The sequence below is a fragment of the Gasterosteus aculeatus genome, chromosome 12, assembly GCF_964276395.1.
Source record: "Gasterosteus aculeatus chromosome 12, fGasAcu3.hap1.1, whole genome shotgun sequence".
In the NCBI taxonomy this organism is placed as follows: Eukaryota; Metazoa; Chordata; class Actinopteri; order Perciformes; family Gasterosteidae; genus Gasterosteus; species Gasterosteus aculeatus.
Genome location: NC_135700.1, coordinates 10,231,047 through 10,251,987, shown reverse-complemented (window position 1 = coordinate 10,251,987; position 20,941 = coordinate 10,231,047). Strand labels below are relative to the sequence as shown.

General features: G+C 40.1%; 1 protein-coding gene across 1 annotated transcript in view; it reads right to left on the bottom strand.

Moving 5' to 3' along the window:
- Positions 1-11,993: 11,993 nt before the first annotated feature.
- mettl15 (methyltransferase 15, mitochondrial 12S rRNA N4-cytidine) overlaps positions 11,994-20,941 on the bottom strand; it is a 41,303-nt gene continuing 32,355 nt past the window's right edge. Inside the window, 3 exon segments of the mRNA XM_040200160.2 lie at positions 11,994-13,112; positions 18,362-18,540; positions 19,690-19,881. Of these exon segments, the coding sequence (XP_040056094.2) occupies positions 12,694-13,112; positions 18,362-18,540; positions 19,690-19,881 (790 nt within the window). The 3' untranslated portion in view covers positions 11,994-12,693.

Below are 20,941 nucleotides of genomic sequence, written 5' to 3'. Positions count from 1 at the left end.
TCTAGGAAAGAAAAGTAGTTGCTTGGCTGCGAAGCTAAACAATCACTTCCTTTAGTTCTATGAATCTCGACTCACTCTTTTCTTGCCAAACTCAATACATAAATGGGATTTGGCTTATTTACCTCGATGTAGGTACACTGACTAAAGACAAGAATGAAATCGGGCATCTTAAAAGTCTAACTTATAAAGTTAACAGATTTGAATTCAGACCTCTGGTACAAAGAAAAACTTTTTCTTTCAGCTGCCTCCTTCAAGGGTCAACACAGCAGATCAACTTTTTCCATCTCGTCGCCTGATCAACTATGGAAATCAGATTTTATGATTCACATATTTTTTATGGTACAGCTTTTATGCAGGATTCCCACATTCACAGCAACCGGGGGTGGATCTATGTTTTGGTGGTGGGAGGAAACCAAACACGCAGCAAATTCTCAAGTATCAAGTCAAAAATAAAGTTTACAGAAGTTTAAAGGACAAAAGAACATGATTGCATATTTTAGCTGGATCTCTCAGTTATTTACAACTGCTTCTACCTACAAACTGATACAGATTCATCGAAGGGTTTGAAAAACCTGTATTGGATGGGTTCGGTTTTAAGAAGAGTCTTTTAAAGTCAGTAAAAACAGTAATGTGTGACTTGTGTGACTGTTGTTGAAATTCTATTTCTGGACATAATGTAGAGGTACAGTTGCGGTTGAACTACTTTTTAAATCGTTGAGGAATGTATTTTGAACTGCTAGTATCCATAGCAGCAATGCTTATGCATCTTGCTACATTGCTAGGTGGCTTACTGGGTAGACAGGTGGAACAAATATGTGTATGATAAAACAGCTTCTCTTTCACAATGAGCCAGGGGACAAGTGCAATGATGAACGTCTGCATAAGGTGTCCTGAATTTAGAAAGTTAATAATGTCCGTATAATATATATTCATACTGATATACAAGTACATAGGGCCGGTCTGCATAAAGTTGTGTTCAATTTGAAATAAATAGAATAACATGTAAGCATAAAAAAACATGTTGCCTTCTACTGAAAAAAAGTTACTATACCGTTCATTAAAACTACTACACAACTCTAAATACTTCCATTGAGCTTTAGGGGTAAAAGAAATATTAAAACAAAGCTCAAAAGAAGAAATGGTAAACAGGAATGAATGAATGTGGATCTGTGTAACTATGGGACGTTTCCACAGAAAATACCGGACATCTTTTCAGTCAATATGGGGAGAAAACACTTCAACCCACTCTCAGTATCAGAGCTCTTGGTGTCTGTCTGCCCCCTGAGTTTCCCTCCCCCACTGTGGGCAACTCCATGAGTCAGAGTGGCCTCACCAACCTCACACAGAGTCAAAGACACAGCCTGGACTTTAAGTCACAGTCCACAGTTTTGGAATATATGTTCGTCGTTAAGGAGCCAAAGTTGAAGATTGAACCAACTTTCAGAAGACACTAAATAACTAAAAAACAGGTGTATTGTTTGCAAACACAACATGGACACCTCAGGCTACAATCAGAGCTTTGATGCACAACATTGAAAGATTAAAGACAGGCGAGGGTTTTAGTTTTCCAGTCGGTTTGAACCAGCAACCAGCTCACACATTATTCAGTCTCTTTGAGTCGGTCGTGAATTAGGAAGTCGTAATATTAGAAAGTATAATGACTTTGCATTTAGCAGATTAACTCAGCGACACATAAAGGCAGCACAAAAGAGGGTATTTCATTTACCTGGTCAACATCATAGTTGATGTTACTCAATTCTCTGTTTCTATCCGAAAGTCCTGAGGTTCATGTGACAGAGATGCTACTGTGTCAACGTTCTGCTTTTGTCTTTGACTCTGCAGGCATCAGTTTTAAAGTGGTTTAGTCTTGCTTTGACTCTGCCTGGAGGGGTACAGTGAAAAAAGCTTCCTACCAGTTTCTGACCATAATAAAAAAAACATGCTCTTACACCCCTAGATAACAGTATACAATAGAACAAAGAGTATACAAAAGACTATTGGGAGGTGGAAAGGCCAAAGGTCAGGATGCAGCAACCGGCAAACACAGAGTGCAGGTCAGCATGCAGGCCGAGACGGGCAGTAGGGGAAAACCAAGGACACGCACAGCATGTTAATGAAGGCAACATACATATTGGTTCAGGTTTTATACTTGTTAGACCTTTCTAATAAAGCATCACTTATTCAGTGTCTGATTTTTATTTATTTTAACATTCTTAGGGTTGCTAAATGAATGAAGGGCCAGATCATGATTGTGGTATTTGAAGCTTCAATGAAGGAACAGCAATGCAAAACTATACAAATTCAACTTCCCAGCAACGCTAAAGTTCAGTAATTCACACGTTATATTTCCATCTCTTAAACAGGCAGTGGGCAAAAAAAGTATACGGTACCAATTATTATCCACTTATTAATTATAGCCTGTTGTCTAGTTTATGTAAAACAGACCTGATTGGTTCAGCTTAAGAGGGTTGTTGACAGATAACATTTGTGGCAAAGTGGCACGATTCTCCCTCAACAAAGTTCCTCATCTGAGAATGAGACTTCATATTCGGCAAATCTTATTTAGTAGAAAGGAATTCCCAATGAGGAGCTGATATTTAACATTTTACCCAGCATGGATTTTTATGTATGTATAGCTTTTTTATTAGCCTTGTAACATAAGTTAATTTAAGATTGAATCCAGCCAACATGCTGTTCACGGTCCTTATTTATACAAAGCTGAGGAGCTAAGTGGAAGTCCGCAGTAAACAGGGTTCATGACAGTGAACAACGCACACTCAAATCTGAAAAGATGTCAATATTCTTTGACGGAACAACAATAGATGAAGTGCAGATGAGGGAAGTTGACTTGTCGAAGCATGACTAATGGGATGAATGCCATGACAGGGCAGACTAGTAGGGGGAAAAGGGAATTCATAAATTTGCCTGCTGTGTCCACATATTGGAGAATGCATCCTAAATAACAAGGGAACTATAAATAGACAATAAACAAACAACGCGCATACAAAGACAACACAGACACGTGTATTCTAATTGTCTCACCGTTTGAAGTAAATGTGATTTGTCAATTGATTCTTTCTCCGAGGCTATGAATAAAATGCTTTAATTATTGATGCACTGACGTCAGATGTCCGCTTGAATGTTGTATGCGGCGCGGACCTCTTTCTCCGGGGGAGCATCTTCCCCCTTTCTCGCTCTGAACCCAACAGCAACGCACATCCCACCACCATCGCCGCAGCCGCCGTCGCCTCCCCCTGCAGGCGCCCTCGAGCTCCCCCTATCTGAGCTCGCTCTACCTGGCATGCATGGAATTTCAGCGCGTTGCAGGCAGTTTGCAGACAGGCCTCAACCGATTTCGAAGGAAGTTGATACAAATATAGTTGGCTTCTGCATATCCGTCACTCCTCCCCTCCGTCAGCTGCATTCCTCCACATTAGAGGCTCGTCTAAGCCGTGACATGACACCACTGCTTCCCTGTAACTGCAACTGGTATCCAAGTTGCAGAAACCTGATAATGGATAAATAACAAATGAAGCCAGATTCATTCAAATCAAACAATTTTACTTTAAATCAAAGTATTTTAAATTTAGGCTGGGTTGAATTTGTTATCCTTAAATACATTAATGACAGTAATGATAAATGTCTGTACTTGTAGTTACTAGTGGAGGATCTATTTAGCATAATTTACAGTGAGTATATCCTGCATTCATGAGGTCTTTAACAGCATCACCCTTCAGTAAGCCAACTTAACCTCCACATGGTTCGGCCTGTGAGTTAAGCGAGGATATTGGTCTGTTGTGCTGTTCTTTGTCTGACTGCCAGTCAACAACAAAAGGTGTGACTCACTGCACTTGCACCAGCAAGCTGTGCCACTGTTTGTGCGTTATCTACACAAAAAAATATATAATTTTCACAATATAAGGGTATTTAAAAACGCTTTTCTAAACCTAAAGACAACTTTGGGACTCACGTTGTTTGTTTACTTTTATTTTAGGACGCTTCCTCGATTACATTAAAGAATGACAGAAAGCTTCCCCCGTTATTAGATATAAAACATTCCATGCTCGATATAATACCCACCCAAAAGTGTGCGCAGAGGCAAAGACAGACAGGCGTAGCTGGGACTGGCGTATGCCATGGATGTGAAGAGATCCTCTTGAGGAGGCGGAGGCATGGAGGGAGGCAGAGGCACATTGAAGCAGATGCAGAGAAATGTGAGAGGGTGTCAGTGAGACTGGTGATGACGCGCTCATGGCTGCGGAGAGCTGGCGAGGCCGCGGCCCTGGCTCTGACTCACCTCATCCCCACGGGGCCTCCTGGTTGACGTCACTCAGCGCGCGCTGTGGCATTTCTCTGCTTCAACTTCTTTGTGAGCAGCAGCCACACTTGAGCATTTCTCACATCTGAGAGACTCTAAAAAATGTGCATCCATCTATCCGTTAATCTATCTGTCTAATTATGTATCCATCTATATATCTATCCGTGTACCCATCTATCCATCTGTCTAATTATATATATATCTATCCGTCTATCCATCCAACAGAATACATGTCCAGAGCTTTGTCTGTTGTGCTTTGTCTGGCCAGCGGTGTCGAACAAAAATGTGACTCAACTAAAAACAGAGTACACTCTGTACATTGGGAATTGTAAAGACATAACTATTGACAAACCTGACTGTATTCTTCTTCCACACTAGGTGAGGCATGTAGAAATACAAATTCTAGTTGAATGACGCAGATTGCCTTATGTAGTGCGCAGTACACTGTATCCATAATGGTGTGAATAATGGAGCAGTTTTTTCTTTAAAACTTTCAGCCTCTGCCATCACCGCGGCAGCATCACAGACATTTCTCCCGTATAACTCCATGTAAATTGGCAGAGCAAGAGAAAAGCAAAAGGATGCGTACGTGATGGATGCCTGCAGGAATTAGCACACCTTGCTCTCACCTCTAGGATCTACATGAAGTCCTGTTGGCAGGTGAATCCCTAAATTGAGAGTATTAGATTGAGTGTTGCGTCGATTTCTTTGAGAAATGTTGATGCTGTGATGACTAAGAGAGTTTGACTTGACTTGAATGTAAACTGCAAATCCAGGTTTTAGTCGGATTCTGGACCCTCCAATAAAGTTGCAGCCACCTACAAAGTAGATACAGGATAATATTTGCTCAATATTTGGTTTCATCATTCAGTAGTTTGGGCATCTGATTACCTACGGGCTTAATCATGAAACTAATACATTGCAGTAGTCCAAAAAAACTGTGAATTGTGTCCAACTTTGGGGTGAGGCTACCAAAAGTTGCCACAAAAGCTTTTCATAAAGTTTTTTCTTTAAGTAAAGAAATGAAAGGACTTTCACCCACGGGGCCATGGGGCATTAGTGGTAAGCGCATAGGAGTCTGTTTCACACATCCAGCAGCCCTCCCAATTGGTTTGAACTGGGTGACGTGAGGACGCCATTTTGGGCTCAGTTAGTGGTATCAACCTGTCAAACGTCGGGTAAGAAAAAAAGTACGGTCCTTTTCTATTACACTTCCAGAAAACTGGACTTGTTTTTGTGGAGGAATTGCCTCCTGCTGACATAATAATTAATGTCATTAGGTTTAAGGCCTTTCATTTCACTTTTCCACCTGGATTAGTGTCATAAATTCCATGATTACTAGTCACACAACTCCTGCATTAGTCAGTCAAGTTAAATAAAACTCCTGCTCACTCAAGTGCCTTTGTTGCCTATAAACTAACTGTGTGTGCAGCCACAGTGTTTATTTTGAAAGGTCACTCTGCATGTAGCAAGCATATGCTGACATGCCGTCACTGACACGTGCAGAACTACTACTAAAGAGTGAACTAGTGGGTAGATTTCAGACGCCAGTTGGCCTTGACTAAGCAGCGGCCATTTTAACTCTAACTAAAGTCTTCTTTCTAAACATAACCATGAGATCTTTCAGCCGAAGCAAGCGTATTGGTTTGGATTCATAACGTTTAGCAGTTTTTTACTGCGTCCATAGTATAGTCGGTATTAGTGTTAGTATGCAACCAGCTGGGAATGAGAATGGGTTTGACATGTGGGGAGGGGCTGAAGTCATTGTAACACTGAGTTGCTCCGCCCAAAAAGACAGTCCCAGTCCTGCGTAAACATCGTCAAAGCGAAACCCCAAGTTAACAGGGCTCATGGTGATATGATTGCTATAAAGAAAAACTATAGGTATCCATTAAAGACCAAAGTGAAGGAGTGCTGTGTTATAGAGTAATATGCACTTGCACAAACTCTATCATTTTAACCCCAGGGTGACTGTTTGCCGTGTGACCTCCGTTTCACTGTCATTTGTGAGAGTGGTGCTTCTGTAAGAGCCAAATGGAGGACTGCTGGGAATATTACAGGCTTGTACCCAGACAGGCAATTTTCCCTACGGTGAGATAATGGCAGTAAGAGGCGGGTTGGTGAGATTTAGTCATATATACTCCTACTTGGAGGGTGGTGATTTTATTCTGCAGCCACTATCCAATATATCGCCTCATTGGTGTTGATTACAGCGGCTCCTGGTTTCAAGGTTTTGCCGCCTCTCACAACCTAATTTAAAGACAGTTGAGTTTGGGTTTTTTCCAGTGGTATTTTACCACCGTGTAGCAAAACTGACAGTCATTTTCCTTTTACTGAATTGAAACACAATTTGGTTGTACGGGTTATGTAACTATTTTCGGAGAGCAAACTTGAAATTAGCAACTTGCCTTTTCAGTGGAGCAGGTTCAGAGAAAATATCATGATAATGATTATGGATTTCCGTCTTTATCCTGGTCTCTAGCTTTTGGGGAAAGTTGATTCCTACACATTGATGAAGATTGGTCAAATGTAATGAAAATTTCTTGGTGTTTAAATAAAAGTATTTGAACACAAAAAATATACTAAGAGAAGATAATATACACCAGCTCGATCCATTTAGAGACGCAATAACTTTCATACAGAGATTAGATATCCACATAAAAACGATTTTCAGTCATTTTTAAAGTGCAGAAAAGTTGTATAAAAAAAAAAAAAAAGTTAAAGGGAGACGATGAGGAATTCCTGACAAACGTGACCCGTGGATCTTAAATGGAATATTCTGCTTTACTGAGGAGATGAAAACAGATCTGTGTGGAGCGATTGGTGATTCTTCCTCAAAACAACTAAACGAAAAATAAAAGATATAGTTTTCTACTTGGTTTTGCAATCATATTATTTGAGCAACAGCTATGTATGAAAACTTGAATTAAATGCAAATTGCATTTTTTACATTCTATCACGACTGCACGTTTGCAGACTCCCGTGGTTCACATGACCGTCACCCCCTCCATTTGGCTGGGGGCAGGATTTGCTACACTGAAAAGAAAGAAAGAAAGAAAGGCGGTGTTGTGTCTCCTTCAGCTCAAGAGTGTGGAGTAAGTGAGCTGACATCAGGTCACCCTGCACACTACCTGACACAGCAAGATGCTCTGATGATGGGTGAGACGTAACCAAGGCGCTGCGACCAGCTCAAGCTTCAGGATGCCATGTACAGCCAACATTCATTTTTGGACACATAAAAGGTGAAATATTTGGGTAAACTTGTCCTTGGCAGGACTTGTAATGAATGTTTTCAATGTCACACTTTAATCTCTTGCACTAAATTCCAAATTGAACGTCATCAAAATGCAGTAGTGGTCCTGGTTGTGCACTATTGCGTTATTACCCAACATGGCCGTCTTATTTCTCAGTTGGATCTTCTCCGTATGAGACCTGCAGGCCCTGCGTCAATCACAAAAATTATTCAAATGGCTTTGACCTCGGCGTTTTTCAGTGACAATTCTTTTTATAGCAGGCGGAGCAGCAGAGATGGATGGGGAGTGGGAGCAGGAGGGAGGGGAGTAAAGATGTGGATAAAATGAGCTTTCTGTGGCCGCCTCGGTCTGTTCTGCAACGCTGTGAAACTCATACATTCTTCAGTCTGTCAGATGGGAAGCCACAGGCTGACGCATGTCTCTCTCCTCGCGCAGACAGCTAATGGTCACAGTCCTACAGAACGCTATGCTCAGAGGTAGATGGATTTCCAGAGGTAGCGCATAGTCATTCATTTTTTGAGGGGAGGGGTGGGGGGGGCAACATTGAGTTATTGCTTCGCGCTTTAACCGACAGCCATTCTTTTTTCCCTGCAGATGATTTTAGAGGATCACACTTAACTCCTAACCCTCTTTAAATGTTCTGCAGGTATGCATCTCACATCATCTTAAACCCCACGATTACGAGAAATACCTAAAAAAATATTGGTCTTTGTCCTAATATATAATCAAGGAGTGCAAGATTTTAAGACCTTTTTAATTACTTCTAATGACTGAATACATTTACATTCTCAAAAAGGTGTTGTCCTCGGTTACCCTCCCTCCTCCCCTAATGTCGCCACCTCACACGTCAAGGTGTCCAGCAGAATGAGAGTAAACAGTGAAATTCAATTGATGACAACCTGATGTTATAATCAAATATAGCACACAGTCTGTGTAAGCGTTTGTTGTTGCAGTGTTTTTGTGTTTGCTTGAAGGCAGTCAGAGAGGCTCTCTATGGCTGTCAGAAGGAACCTACAGGAGCTTTGTATGTGGTTCAGAGTATTTTATTTGGGTGTTTTGCTTTTGTTTCTATTTGTTAATCAATCTGAAAGATATTTCCTGATTTACCTTCGTTAACTCTGATTAACAGTAAAATACAAGATATATATATATATATATATATATATATATATATATATATATATATATATATATATATATATATACACCATATACCATATACCATTTACCATTACATACGACAAAGCAACGACATACCAACTAGACATTTTCACAGTCGAGAAGCTGAAATGTTAGTCATAGAACAAAAAAAGCCAAAAAAACAAAAACAAACACCAAACACTCAATTTTGATTTAGACTGTTTCTTACCTTGTGTCAATCGATCCTTTTCAAATCCGGCTTGGATTCCGGTTGTTTGTACAGTTCTCTCTCATGTGAAGAAGTAAATGGATTTCACATGTTCAAAATGAAGAAAAAAAGAAAAGAATTATGCAGTTGAATGCTTGAATACCAAAATGTCACAAAATTAAGGAACAATAGCATTTCAACTCTATTGTTAATGTCCAATATCCTGCATTGAAATGTGTGCCATGAAGGTTGAAGGTCTTCTGAAACTGTCAATGTTAATAGATCATTAATGATGATCGGATAAGGTCTAATGAGCATTTCACTGTAAATTGCTTAATATCGTGTTGGGTAGTTAAATCATTACCACAGTTAGAGCCGATGTATACATCCATCTAAAATAGAAAATGTACTACTTTTAAACTTTTGTCTTAACATGTCAAGTGTTATGAACAAAAAATTTGAACATTTAAGGATGTAAAACTGTAAAGCGACATGAAATAGAAAACCTGAAGTGAACTACGTGTAGCTCATATTTGTGCTTAATTACAGTACTGACTTCTAACACAAATTGTTATTTATGAATTATTATGAAAATTACCTACAGTATTTGGTACCAGGTACCTGTTTCTCTGCCCCTTATATTACATATTGGATTTTATGTTAAGATGACAATTAGCATAGATGAGGCAAATAAAATAGTGAGAAAAAAGAATCAAATTTAAAAGGCAAAATTATGTGGGACTTTGACTCTCTTATATGTTTTACTGTATTCATAGTTATTATAAATTTAAATTAAAAGTAATATAATTATAATAATTATTGCTGAACTATTACTGAATTATTATTGAATTACTTTATCCTGAATCACACTGACGTACTGACAGCAAACAAGAAGGATTAATCTGTTTCATCTGCTTCAATCCCTCGCATGTTCGCTTGTAGCCATTTTGATGACGCTCACTGGGTCTTGATGCCATTTCAGAGATATGATTCAGCAACAATAGCTATTAGCTGTGTACCTAGTAGTCTATTTTGGGATTGTTCCAAGTCTACAATAATAGCATCGTCTTACAATATATATACTATTGACCAAGGTTGCTGTTTCCATGGCAATTGAGAATTCGCAGTAGTAGATAACATTTTATAATCACTGATATTATCCTTCATTTAGAAACAAACAACCGTTGTTTTAAAATTTTAGACATAAATTTAAGCAAAAATGTGTAGTACATGAAGAAGATATGACCCCTTATTGCACACTTACACCGTGACAATATATTACAATAAAACATTCAATATCTGAGGCACATATTATATATTGGTACCAAATGTCAAAATACTATATATTTTTTATGTTGACGTTGAAAAAGTACTTTTAAAATGTACTTTGTAACCATGGTAACATAAATCCCTTTGTAGGATCAGGGCTGTTTTATATAAGCTCAGTAAAGCCTTTGTGGCAACAGTTGCCATCTTTAGATAGTAAGCACTAACGTTGGCTGTCAAATAAAAGTTGTCAAGGGAAAAGCCACTGAAATGTTGTCTATGAATTGTAGCGTAGAGTGCAAGTATGAAGTTGCAGAAAATTAAAATATTCAATTAATTAACAGTGTAACTTGAGGGTGAACGTGAGTGTTAAGCGTCCATGACAAGCGGTGGCCATTAGCTAGTTAGTACAAAACATTACACCACTCCATCTTTAAATAGCTTACAGTGGTTTACTGCCGTAATAATGCTTCTTTTAATTTTTTTCCATTTAGTACATTTACAACTTTCATCCTTCTTCAAAAAAGATTCAATTCTATGCAGCAGAACCAGATATTTCACAGAGTCTTTAACTGACGCTGACTCTTCACGTGTGATGGTGTGTCAAGATGTTACTGTAATGAGGACATATTATTAACTCTGAAGTGACATTTGAAGTTCCTTGCTGTAGGTAATGTATGTGTGTGCGTTTGTAGATGCTGAACTGGTGCCTCAGAAACTTGTCAGATACAGACACTCAACACATACATTAACTTGTAACGATTATTATACATCCCGGGTGTCACGCCTCCTGCAGTCACACATAGGATGGTGGCAAATTAAAAGGTATTTACTGCCACAAAACAGGAGAAATGTAACATAAGTTATGTAACCGTGGATGCACGCGTGATTAACCAAACCTAAAGAAAAAAACAAAACACAACCGGGCAGCGACAGGAGCACACGGGAGCGGGACTTTAATCCTCCAGGATTAGCAACCGCTGTTCCTGTTACACCTTCTGGGACACGCGGACAAATCAGTGGTGAAACTGTCCTTGTCTCTTTGTATTAGACGGGACCATCTGAGGAGTAATAGTGGCAGGGTCGTCCTTCAATCGGGATCAGCGGTTCGATCCTCAGGTGGCACTGTGTATGCTGGCACTAGTCATCCGTGTGTGAATGCATGATTGATTACCGCCGAAGCTCTTTGAGTGGTAGGAAGACTAAAAAAAGTGCTGTACACACAATTTACCACATCAGTGTGGGATTAAGTTGCAGGATAATTACTTACCAAAAATGGTAAGAGAGATTTGACTCAAATTAAAGAAGAAAAGTTTCCAAAGGATTAAATATCTCGACATATTCCACATCCACTGATGCCAATAGGAAGAGACGTTCACACCCACAATATGGCATCATTTCGTACTAGATTAAAACAGAAAATCATTTTAAACACAGTTAAATGTTACTTATGCCATTTAGTTTCCAAGGTAACGCAAAGGATATATTTAGACTGCACTAAACTGAGACAGAAGAGAGAAGGTGTTTATGATCTTGATGGAGCCATTAAAATTAGCCAAAGTCAAATAGTAAAGATCAAAACACCTTATCTGCTTACAGTTGAAGGTGAGATCAATCATGCAGCACCACTATGACACTTGCGTCATTCAGTGTTTAGCGGCATTACCGATTCATATGGTACAGAGGTTTCACTTGTGCAACTCGTCAAAGGAAGTCGTGGGGAAATAGAGACGTAGATGCGAACAGGGGTTTGTTTTTGTTAGATATTTTGAACTATTGAGATGCAATAACCACCTAATAGGCCATCAAATATTGGCAAAGCAAGCCGTTCCAATTTATTAAAATAGCACACATCAATAACTCTTAATTCTTCGCCCAAACGCAGTGTCATACAACGTCAATGCTCTGTCGAACTTGAAGTGAAATAAATAAAACTTCAATACATTTTTGAATTTAGACGCCAGAAGACAACATTTATATGTGTTTTGGGTTTTTCTGGTATCAACCAGGTACCAGACCGGCTCTCTTTAGGGGTCTTGGTAAGGCAAGAAGAGAGAACGACAGACTGGTGCAGTAACACGTATAGAAAGAAAGTACATAAAAAGCTTACTCATTTTTTAGAACTAATACACGGTGTGTTTGTGTATATTTTAGCCGTAACCAATTTACACCTTTTCCACCAAAAGTCCCCCTTTCTAAGCAAAAGGAGTCTTTGTCGCTAATAACTAAGGCAGACGTTTGTGACGCAGGGTGCGGCAAACACCGGGCACCTTGCGTTGAAATCCGTTCGTTTTCTTACACAGGTTTGACCTCCCACTGTGAAGCGGCCCGACCAACCATCCACCCATGCGGGGTCAAGAGCGGCAACCCTTAGTGGAATCCCACCAGTCCAATTGTCTTTGCTGGAACACGTTAGTGAAAATCTGTGCGTAACGACGAGCAAATTGGAGTTATTGTAACAATTGTAAAAAAGTTACAGATTTTCTGTCTTAATTGTCGCCACATAATTAACGTCTGAGCACCGCCCTCAGTTTGGCCGAGCGTCCTCGAGGATTGTCTTTCACATCGTCCCTTTTTGGGATGATCACTTTTCTACGCAGAGGAAGCCAATCAACGCTTCCAACATCTCTTTTTCCTTCCACCAGGTCCCTCTTGCCTTGCTTCCTCGGGCTGAAGTGATCTAGATTAGACAAGTCCTCCCCTTGGAGGAAACGTTTTACCAGCCTGTCTTCTAGCGAATGAAAGGTGATCACGCAGAGACGTCCTCCGGGGGTCAGCGCCGAGCGGGCGGCGCGCAGCCCCGCATGGAGTTCGTTTAGCTCATCGTTCACAAAGATACGCAGAGCTTGGAAAGTCTTAGTGGCCACGTGTGCAGGTCTTTGGAGCCGGTCTTTACGTGCATGGACAACAGCTGCAGGAAAGGATCCTAGAGGCAAAGAGATGGGCAGAGTGAGCGGGTGATGACCGGATGCTCAATCTAAACGAGACTCTAGAATTACCGCCACAACCAGTCATGTTGCAGTTTACCTTCATGTCTGTCCAAAATGTCATTACTTTAGCATCAGTTATTTGGGTGAAGATGCAAAAATGGGTTTGTGATCTTACAGTTGACTAGTAAATTCAAACCAGTTCTACCTTGAATGCAAATACTCAAGCGGTTCCTGAGATATCGCATTTATGAGAATGAAAATGTGCAAGAGATGCTATAAATATTTCCTACTTAAAATCATTCATTCATTAAAAAAGCATCATTCATTTTGGCCCTGCTGAAATAATTGTTCTACTTTTGTATGATTATTTGTGACTTAAATTAATCAATTGTAATTGTACTTGTGTACTTGTGTGTCGGTATCAGTATGACGTCCTACCATGGGATTATATTCGTCTAGCTCATCTCCAGTCTGACTGCCCCTTGAAAACGCATCCTCCAAAATAAAGAACAGCCCAGTGTCCCTTGGCACTACATTTGTATTGTATTGTATAAATGAGGATAGATTGTTACAATCTGTGACTTTCATGTGCATAACCAGTTTCTGAATATCAACTAATGTTTGTTTTTTCGGATCATGTGCAGTACTTCTTATAACCTCAATCTTTCCCTAACCTTTACCATGCATAGTTGATGTCAGTTTTCTAAAACACCAGAAGGGCAATGTCATACAATACCCAATCCGAATGGAGCAGGAAATGCACAGGGACAAAACAATCATTGAAAAAGCTCACGAGGTTCAACTCTGAAGGTCAAGACTACAAAGTCTACATCCATCTAAAAAAAAACTAAAAAAAACGAGTGACGCTACAGTGAGTTTAGCAATATACACGAGAGATCATCTGAAGGAAGAGGGAGGTGTAAAACTTAAACAACCATCCATGAACACGGCTGGAGAATGTCACACCAGTTATAATCACCGCTCCATACCTCCATTCTTGTGAGACCGAACCGCTCATATATGGTCCTAACCGCCAGGTGCTAGCCGCGTCCAATTAACACAGAATATACCCAAGATCGGTCCATCTGTCTGCAGAATAAAACACGCTCAAATATCGTACAAGTTACTTTGATATTTTCTAATTGACTGATAATAATCAGAATTTCCGCCTTATATTAATTCAAGATTAGTCATTGAATCAGGAAAGTAAGATGCAAAAAGAGATAAATTGACGTAGCAGGATGCCGGACAAAACGAAGCTAAATGAAAATACATACAAGCTGAGGTAAGACGAGGAGAGAGCTGCAGCAGGAATGTGTGAGCAACAGGTCCATCACAGGCGCCATGCGCAGCAGATGGAGGGTGGAGATGGTGTCGATGGGGCCGATGTGTCTCCACAGCACGGAGGTAAATGCAACCAAATGCCTCTCATGATCTCTCAGCTTGTTGCCATGTTTCCATTTAAATTCTTGCTGAGCGCAAGAGGAAAAAAATAACAATCCATGATTGCTGTTTCTAAAACACTAAAATGTTATTTTTTGTAATTATTGCTGTTCTACAGGTGCACTAATTCTTACTTTCTTTCCCTTTGCCTCATTAAAACCGTTCTCTACTAAAATACTTGCTTTTAGGAGGCAGAGAACTTTTCATACAGATCTATTCGTAGCTCATGCAATTAGTTGACTGATCCTCATAAAGCACGTGCAAATAACATGTGTTTGTGAATGAATGACTCGCATGGTACAGAATGCACCAGGATTAAAGCACAAAAAGGTCAATCAATGTGGAAACTAAAAGGTAAAAGATATGAGATTGGGAGCATTACGATTGCTCCTTAACGGTTGTCAACATGGCATGGGCGAAATGACGGCTCGTTGTTAAAATTGTTAACAGCGTTTGCAGTACAAACAGAGGCAAAAGTACAGATGCACCATATAAAGTGTAAGCTTACCAGTGAGGCGCGCACACATGCAAGAACAAGCACTAAAAGCTTGTGCTGGCCGGCCCGGCTTTATCAACAAAGCGAGGAGAAGCTTGGATAACAACATGCGCACAAATTAAAAGCAACATCCTTCACTGCTCAGGCAGACATTGCTCCACTGTTTTCACAAGGAAAATTGTTTGCTGCTATGAATTCTTTTCTGTAAAACACTGCTCATTTTGAAGGTTAACGCCAGAACCCTTGCTGGAATTGTATACAAGATTTGTATACAATTCCAGTATACAAAGACCCACGGATCTGTATGTGGATACAAACAACATGTTGATTCCGCCTCAAACAACTCATAACCCCCACACGGAAGACAAATGCACATTAGACACTTATATAGGCCAGAAGATAAACTGCAATATATAGAAAAGGGAGGGATGTGGCATTTCTCTCCTGCCGCACTAAACAGCCCAAGGTGTGACTCACACTGCGATCAATACAAGGAGCAGCTCCGGTTTGGGCCTCAACGAGCCATGTGCCCTCTCTCTAATTCATCTTTCAAAGGTCCTACAGACACATCCGTGGAGAACACAAGTGCATATAAAGAAGCAATCAGGTAGCAACGTGGGAAACAGCACTCTGAATGTACATTATTACATAGGACAGCAGACAGAATTAAGTTCTTAGCTTTGTGTTATGTTGGATTATAAATTGGTACATTGGATGTTTGTAGTGCAAACCAACAAAAGGCAAGAGCATACACACATTCCACAATGACATATTTGGACAACGTCACTTGATGCTTTGGTGTCACGGGTCGAACAAAAAGCAGGAGTTTGTTCAAAACAACAGAAGGAGCGGAACAGGGGGATGCTGAAAAAACGAGGTGGGACGACGCTCCGATGATGTAGTCTAGTTGGAATGTTTTCATTTGAGTCCAAACCTCCCGACTGAATAGAATGAAGTGGGTTCACCAAAAACGTCCTTAGTTACACCAGAAAGCTGCACAGTGTGACACGGTTACATGTCCTCAGCAAGTGGGTGGTGCTGAACGCTGGTGTGAGTATTTGCTCAGAACACTGCAGCTCTAGCTCGTGAGCAAACATGGTGACATGACATCTACCTGGGAATACGCTACCGCTAGTCAGCAACAACTAGCCGCTAAGCTAGTTAAGTGCCAGGTGACAAGCAAGTAGCTTGTTAGTCATTCATGCAGTAACGTAACGTTAGTCAAATCAAGGATTTGTACCATTGACTCCTGCCTCATGACGGACGACAAACACTGTTGCACTTAACATACCTGAGAACATTTGAGAAAAAAAAGAGGAAAAGAAAAGAATGCTCTAAACAATAAACAAGCATGCAGCCAATATTACCTTATGGACCATATATTGGTATATTGTGAAACTTCACATGACAACAGTTATACATGAAACATTTAAGACTGGAGGATACAGGGGACCCGTTTCCTCTGAGGCCCAGGATGCCTGAGCTCATCGCCCTGTAGGGCATCCCATCCTAAATGTTCTACAGGTATGTCAAACTGCTGAGACGCATTGTGGTGGATCCAAAACACACTGCAGAGACTACACATCTGGTCTGGTTTCTGAACCAACTGAGCCTTGCTGGGGAGACTAACAGCTGGAATACTCTTCTAAACCTGTTTGGGTTGCTAAATGCATTTTAAATAGGCAGTGAAAGCCGTGTGATGTGCTAATGTTGAGTTAATTCAAGTAGATCACCACACCCAATTTAATGTTGTTGCACTAGGTCGAAATTAATGTAACAGCTTGTCTCAATCACTAAATGAATGCATCCGTGTCCTACCCACAGGCTATTCAAGCACACACACACACACACACACACACACACACAATTAAATACAAGGGGATAATGCCATTTATTGGGTTGTTGTGTTGAATGCATTTGGTGCTGTAAAGTCAAGTGAAGCCCACTTGACTCCGGTCGCCAGCATTCAGCAAAGTAAACAATCTTTCCTTTCCAGTTACACGTTGGGTAGAATTCAGCGAAGCTGCTCTGCCTTCCATTCCAGGCCCTTTAGGCCCCTTGACTGTAAAACCAGAAGTTAATAGCTATCGGATTTTTCCATTGACATCAAGGCTGTTGGCCATTGGTGTGTCTCAATGGGGACGGGTTTTTTTTTTAGTTCACACGTGTGGTCAAAAGCCGGTAGCGGATTAATATTGAATATTTTAGGGACGACTTTTGTAGAGAGAAACAAACTAATGGGTCGGATAAAGTTATCGCCCACATATTCTTATACTTGAAACTATTTGATGACAGATTTTTAATTCAGAGGAGAATTACTTAAATTCTTTAAAAAAAACGAATTATTTGGCTCCAGGTGTGAATACAACTTGAAAATCCAGCTCATTCCCAGAGTCACGCTTCTCTAGACAACTAAATGCAGTGTGACAGGGTTACCCAGTTATTGCAAATGTATTAACACACACATTTTGCTGCACTTATCTTTGCTGCACTTATTTTCACATTGAAAATTAAGCATTTTTGATGTTAAAGCCAAAGAGGGAAACCAAAGCCACCAGAACGTCCCACTGTGTTTTTTTTCTCCTGTGACTTTAAATTGTTATTGTCAGCATCAATGACCCCATTGTTCTTAGAGGCCCCGTGGAACTTTCCTAAATCAAAACCTCTTGGATTGTTTCAAATAAACATTGGTGGTGACTCGCTTTGCTCTTCAAGAAAGATCAAACAGCTGCTCCTACTCACACCTGTTCTCCCAGGGTGACACTGACGCACATGCTGCTCCGCGCAACAACTACTGAAAAGACATCTCCCTCTTTCAGCAGCTAAAATCTAACAGGCAAACGGCTAAAAGGAAGAAAAAAACAAAACAATCAGAGGCAAGACCATCAATGTAATCCCAGCTGTATGCACGCGTGTGAGCATGTGAGGGTGTTTGCATTTGTGTCACAAAAAAAGGGAGACGGAATGGAGGGGAAAAATGAAAAGCAATGTGGAAGAAAAGATGGGGAGAGAGAGAGAGAGAGAGAGATGCGTTTGTATGTGTGAAACACGGTTTGCTTTCAAGGCATGAGCCACATTCTGCTGCAGCCACATCCAGCTCCGTCTTTTTGTCAGCTCCCTCAAAGGAGGATGAGGAAGAAAGGCACCCAAAACAGAGACGGGGGAGAGGACACTGACTAAGGTCCACGTAATTTTCAAATAAATACGTCCTGCAGGGAGACAGCCTTGATAACTCCACTCGTGTTTTATTTTCCCTCGTAGCCTCCAGAATGCTGCGGGGAATTAATCAGGGGAGTGTCGAGCTACCTGCCACCACGCTGGCCAGCTGCTGTGTCTGGGTGATGGGGTTGACACGGCGTGCCTCCACAATGGCTGAAGCTATTTTCCTGGCGTGTCTTTCTTCCCCATATGCAGTGAGGATGGATGCAAGAGCCTGTTGATCTAACGTATTCACTACGTCAGCAGCACAGGGCATGTCGGGGTACCTACGCACAAAGAGAAGCCCAATTAAGCTGCTTGACGTCACGTCCTTGCTGACAGTGGCGAATTCTGACAACTGTGAGATACAGCTGAAAGCTTTATGGCTGACAGTTATGAATAGAAGGATTGTGGGGGAATGAAAAGAGATGCAGCTTTTGCAATAGCTTATAATGAGTTATCTTAGTTAGTTATAGATATTTATATAGATATATACAAAATATTTATATATATATATATATACATATACACATATACACATATATATATATATATACACACACATATATAAATATACATATATATACACACATATACACACATTTAGATTTCGACACACACACTGATGTATCTATCCATCCATCTATCCATTGATCTCTCTTCACACACAGACTTTAGAAGGATATGCATGACTCTGCATGTCTGCAACAGGGTTTTATATTACATTGTCAATCTTTTATAGTGTTACACACCAGACCTTGATAATATGGACCTACATGTTAATATGATTCAATGTTTTTTTTTAATAATGGTAGTATTCGGATTAAATTTTGAAGGTACTTTTTTAATTAATGTATTGTTAATATTGTAACTTCTGAGGAAAGCTTGACTGATAACTGTTCATTTTAAATTGCAAAAACTGACAGCAATAACTTGGTTTATAGTATTTTAGTATTTATGGTATACCAGTAGATCCTCATTTATCTACATACTTGTAAAAAATGTAATTGACATAATTGACACAAAACAGATCATGCTTTAAATAATTAAAAAAATATAACAAATATCCTGCCTTTGCATCTAAGGAAGAACAGCTGTAATTACACATACAAGAGGTTGCTTGTCAGGAAAACATGGCTGTTTCAATGTTTTACAAATAACAATGATTGTTTATTGAGAATGTAATTCACTTATTATTCCCCTCAAAACATTAAAATAAGTCTATTAGACTTTGTGACTGGTAGCTCATATTGGCTTCACTTTTTTAAGTAGCCGCATTTCCTAATCAGTGCTACAATAAACACTGGAGCAATTCAACCAATAATTATCTAGTGCTATGGATTAGAAAAAATACGTGTTTAATCAAGTCTCGTTAATGCAATTAAGAGTTAATACAATTTTGATTCATCAGCCAGACACAACAAGAAATTTTGTACCTGTCTCCATCCATTCTCATGTCCAGGGGCCCGTCCTTGCTGAGGGCGAAGCCTCTCTGCGCCTGGTCCATCTGCATGGAGGAGCAGCCAGCATCCAACAGGACAGCATCAATGCTGCCTGGCTTAATGTTCATGCTGGACAGCAGGGCTTCAAGCTCACTGAATCGGCCAAGCAATGGTTTCACGCGACCGCTGGTGACAGGATCAGAGAACATAATAGTATGTCAATGCATATGGTAGAAAAATATATAAATAATACCAATGAATACAAATGAATTATTTTAAGAAGACACGTTCATGATTCAATTCAATAAAAAAACAATAGCTTTCCAGTCAACCATTTAAAAGCGAATCAGGTGTTTCCTTGGAAGCTGACTAGCTGACTTTGTTAGCCTACTCCGATCCTTCCTTGTCACTGACAGTGTGTCCACAGTCACTTCCACATGCACGAGTGGTGAGATCCTCCAGCCACATTCATGCATTTTTCATGTGACCTTTTAACATTGTGTGAACAAAGATGATGGCAGAGGGGAACAAGCGGAGCTATCATCCATACATGCTTCTTCAGCCGTCTCCACCCATCGATCTTAACAAAGTTATCACTGTTCAAGTGAAAGTACCCCCAAATATCTGATCTCATTTGATATCTCATTTTGTACAGCGCAGACCGAACCGCTGCAGTTGCAGCTTCCTCATCTAGACCTCAGGACAATGTGGAATCACTGGATCAACAGGAATCGGCTTTACAGGCTAAAGTATCGCGTTTTAGACCTCAATTAGGGGACCGCCAGGAATTTCAGCTCTACCTGTAATGATCTTTCCACATGTCTTAGTAATTATACCGCTACTATTGGTGTCCCTTCTCATTCATTTACTTGTTTAATGGCATGCATTTAAGTTTGCCTCCTGTTAAAAAAGTATTTTCCTGTCAATGACACATTCAATTCAGAATGCAATTTTGTTTTAAGGTTTGCAAAGTTCATTGCCAAAGTTCATTCTGCATTATTCTCTTTAAGGCAACAAATTAATCTATAGTTTGACCAACACAACATTGGATACAGTCAACATATGAACTGCTCCTTCATGTGGAACAGGCCTGCTGATATGGTCAAATGAAATCTTGATTTAGATATTGAACAGTCAGAAATTGGTTGCCAGAACCATCAATCACAGTAGAATATTAATTCATGAAAACCAAATATGAATCACAAATGTTCTGAGCAGTATTGTAATAAATTGCACAAACATAAAT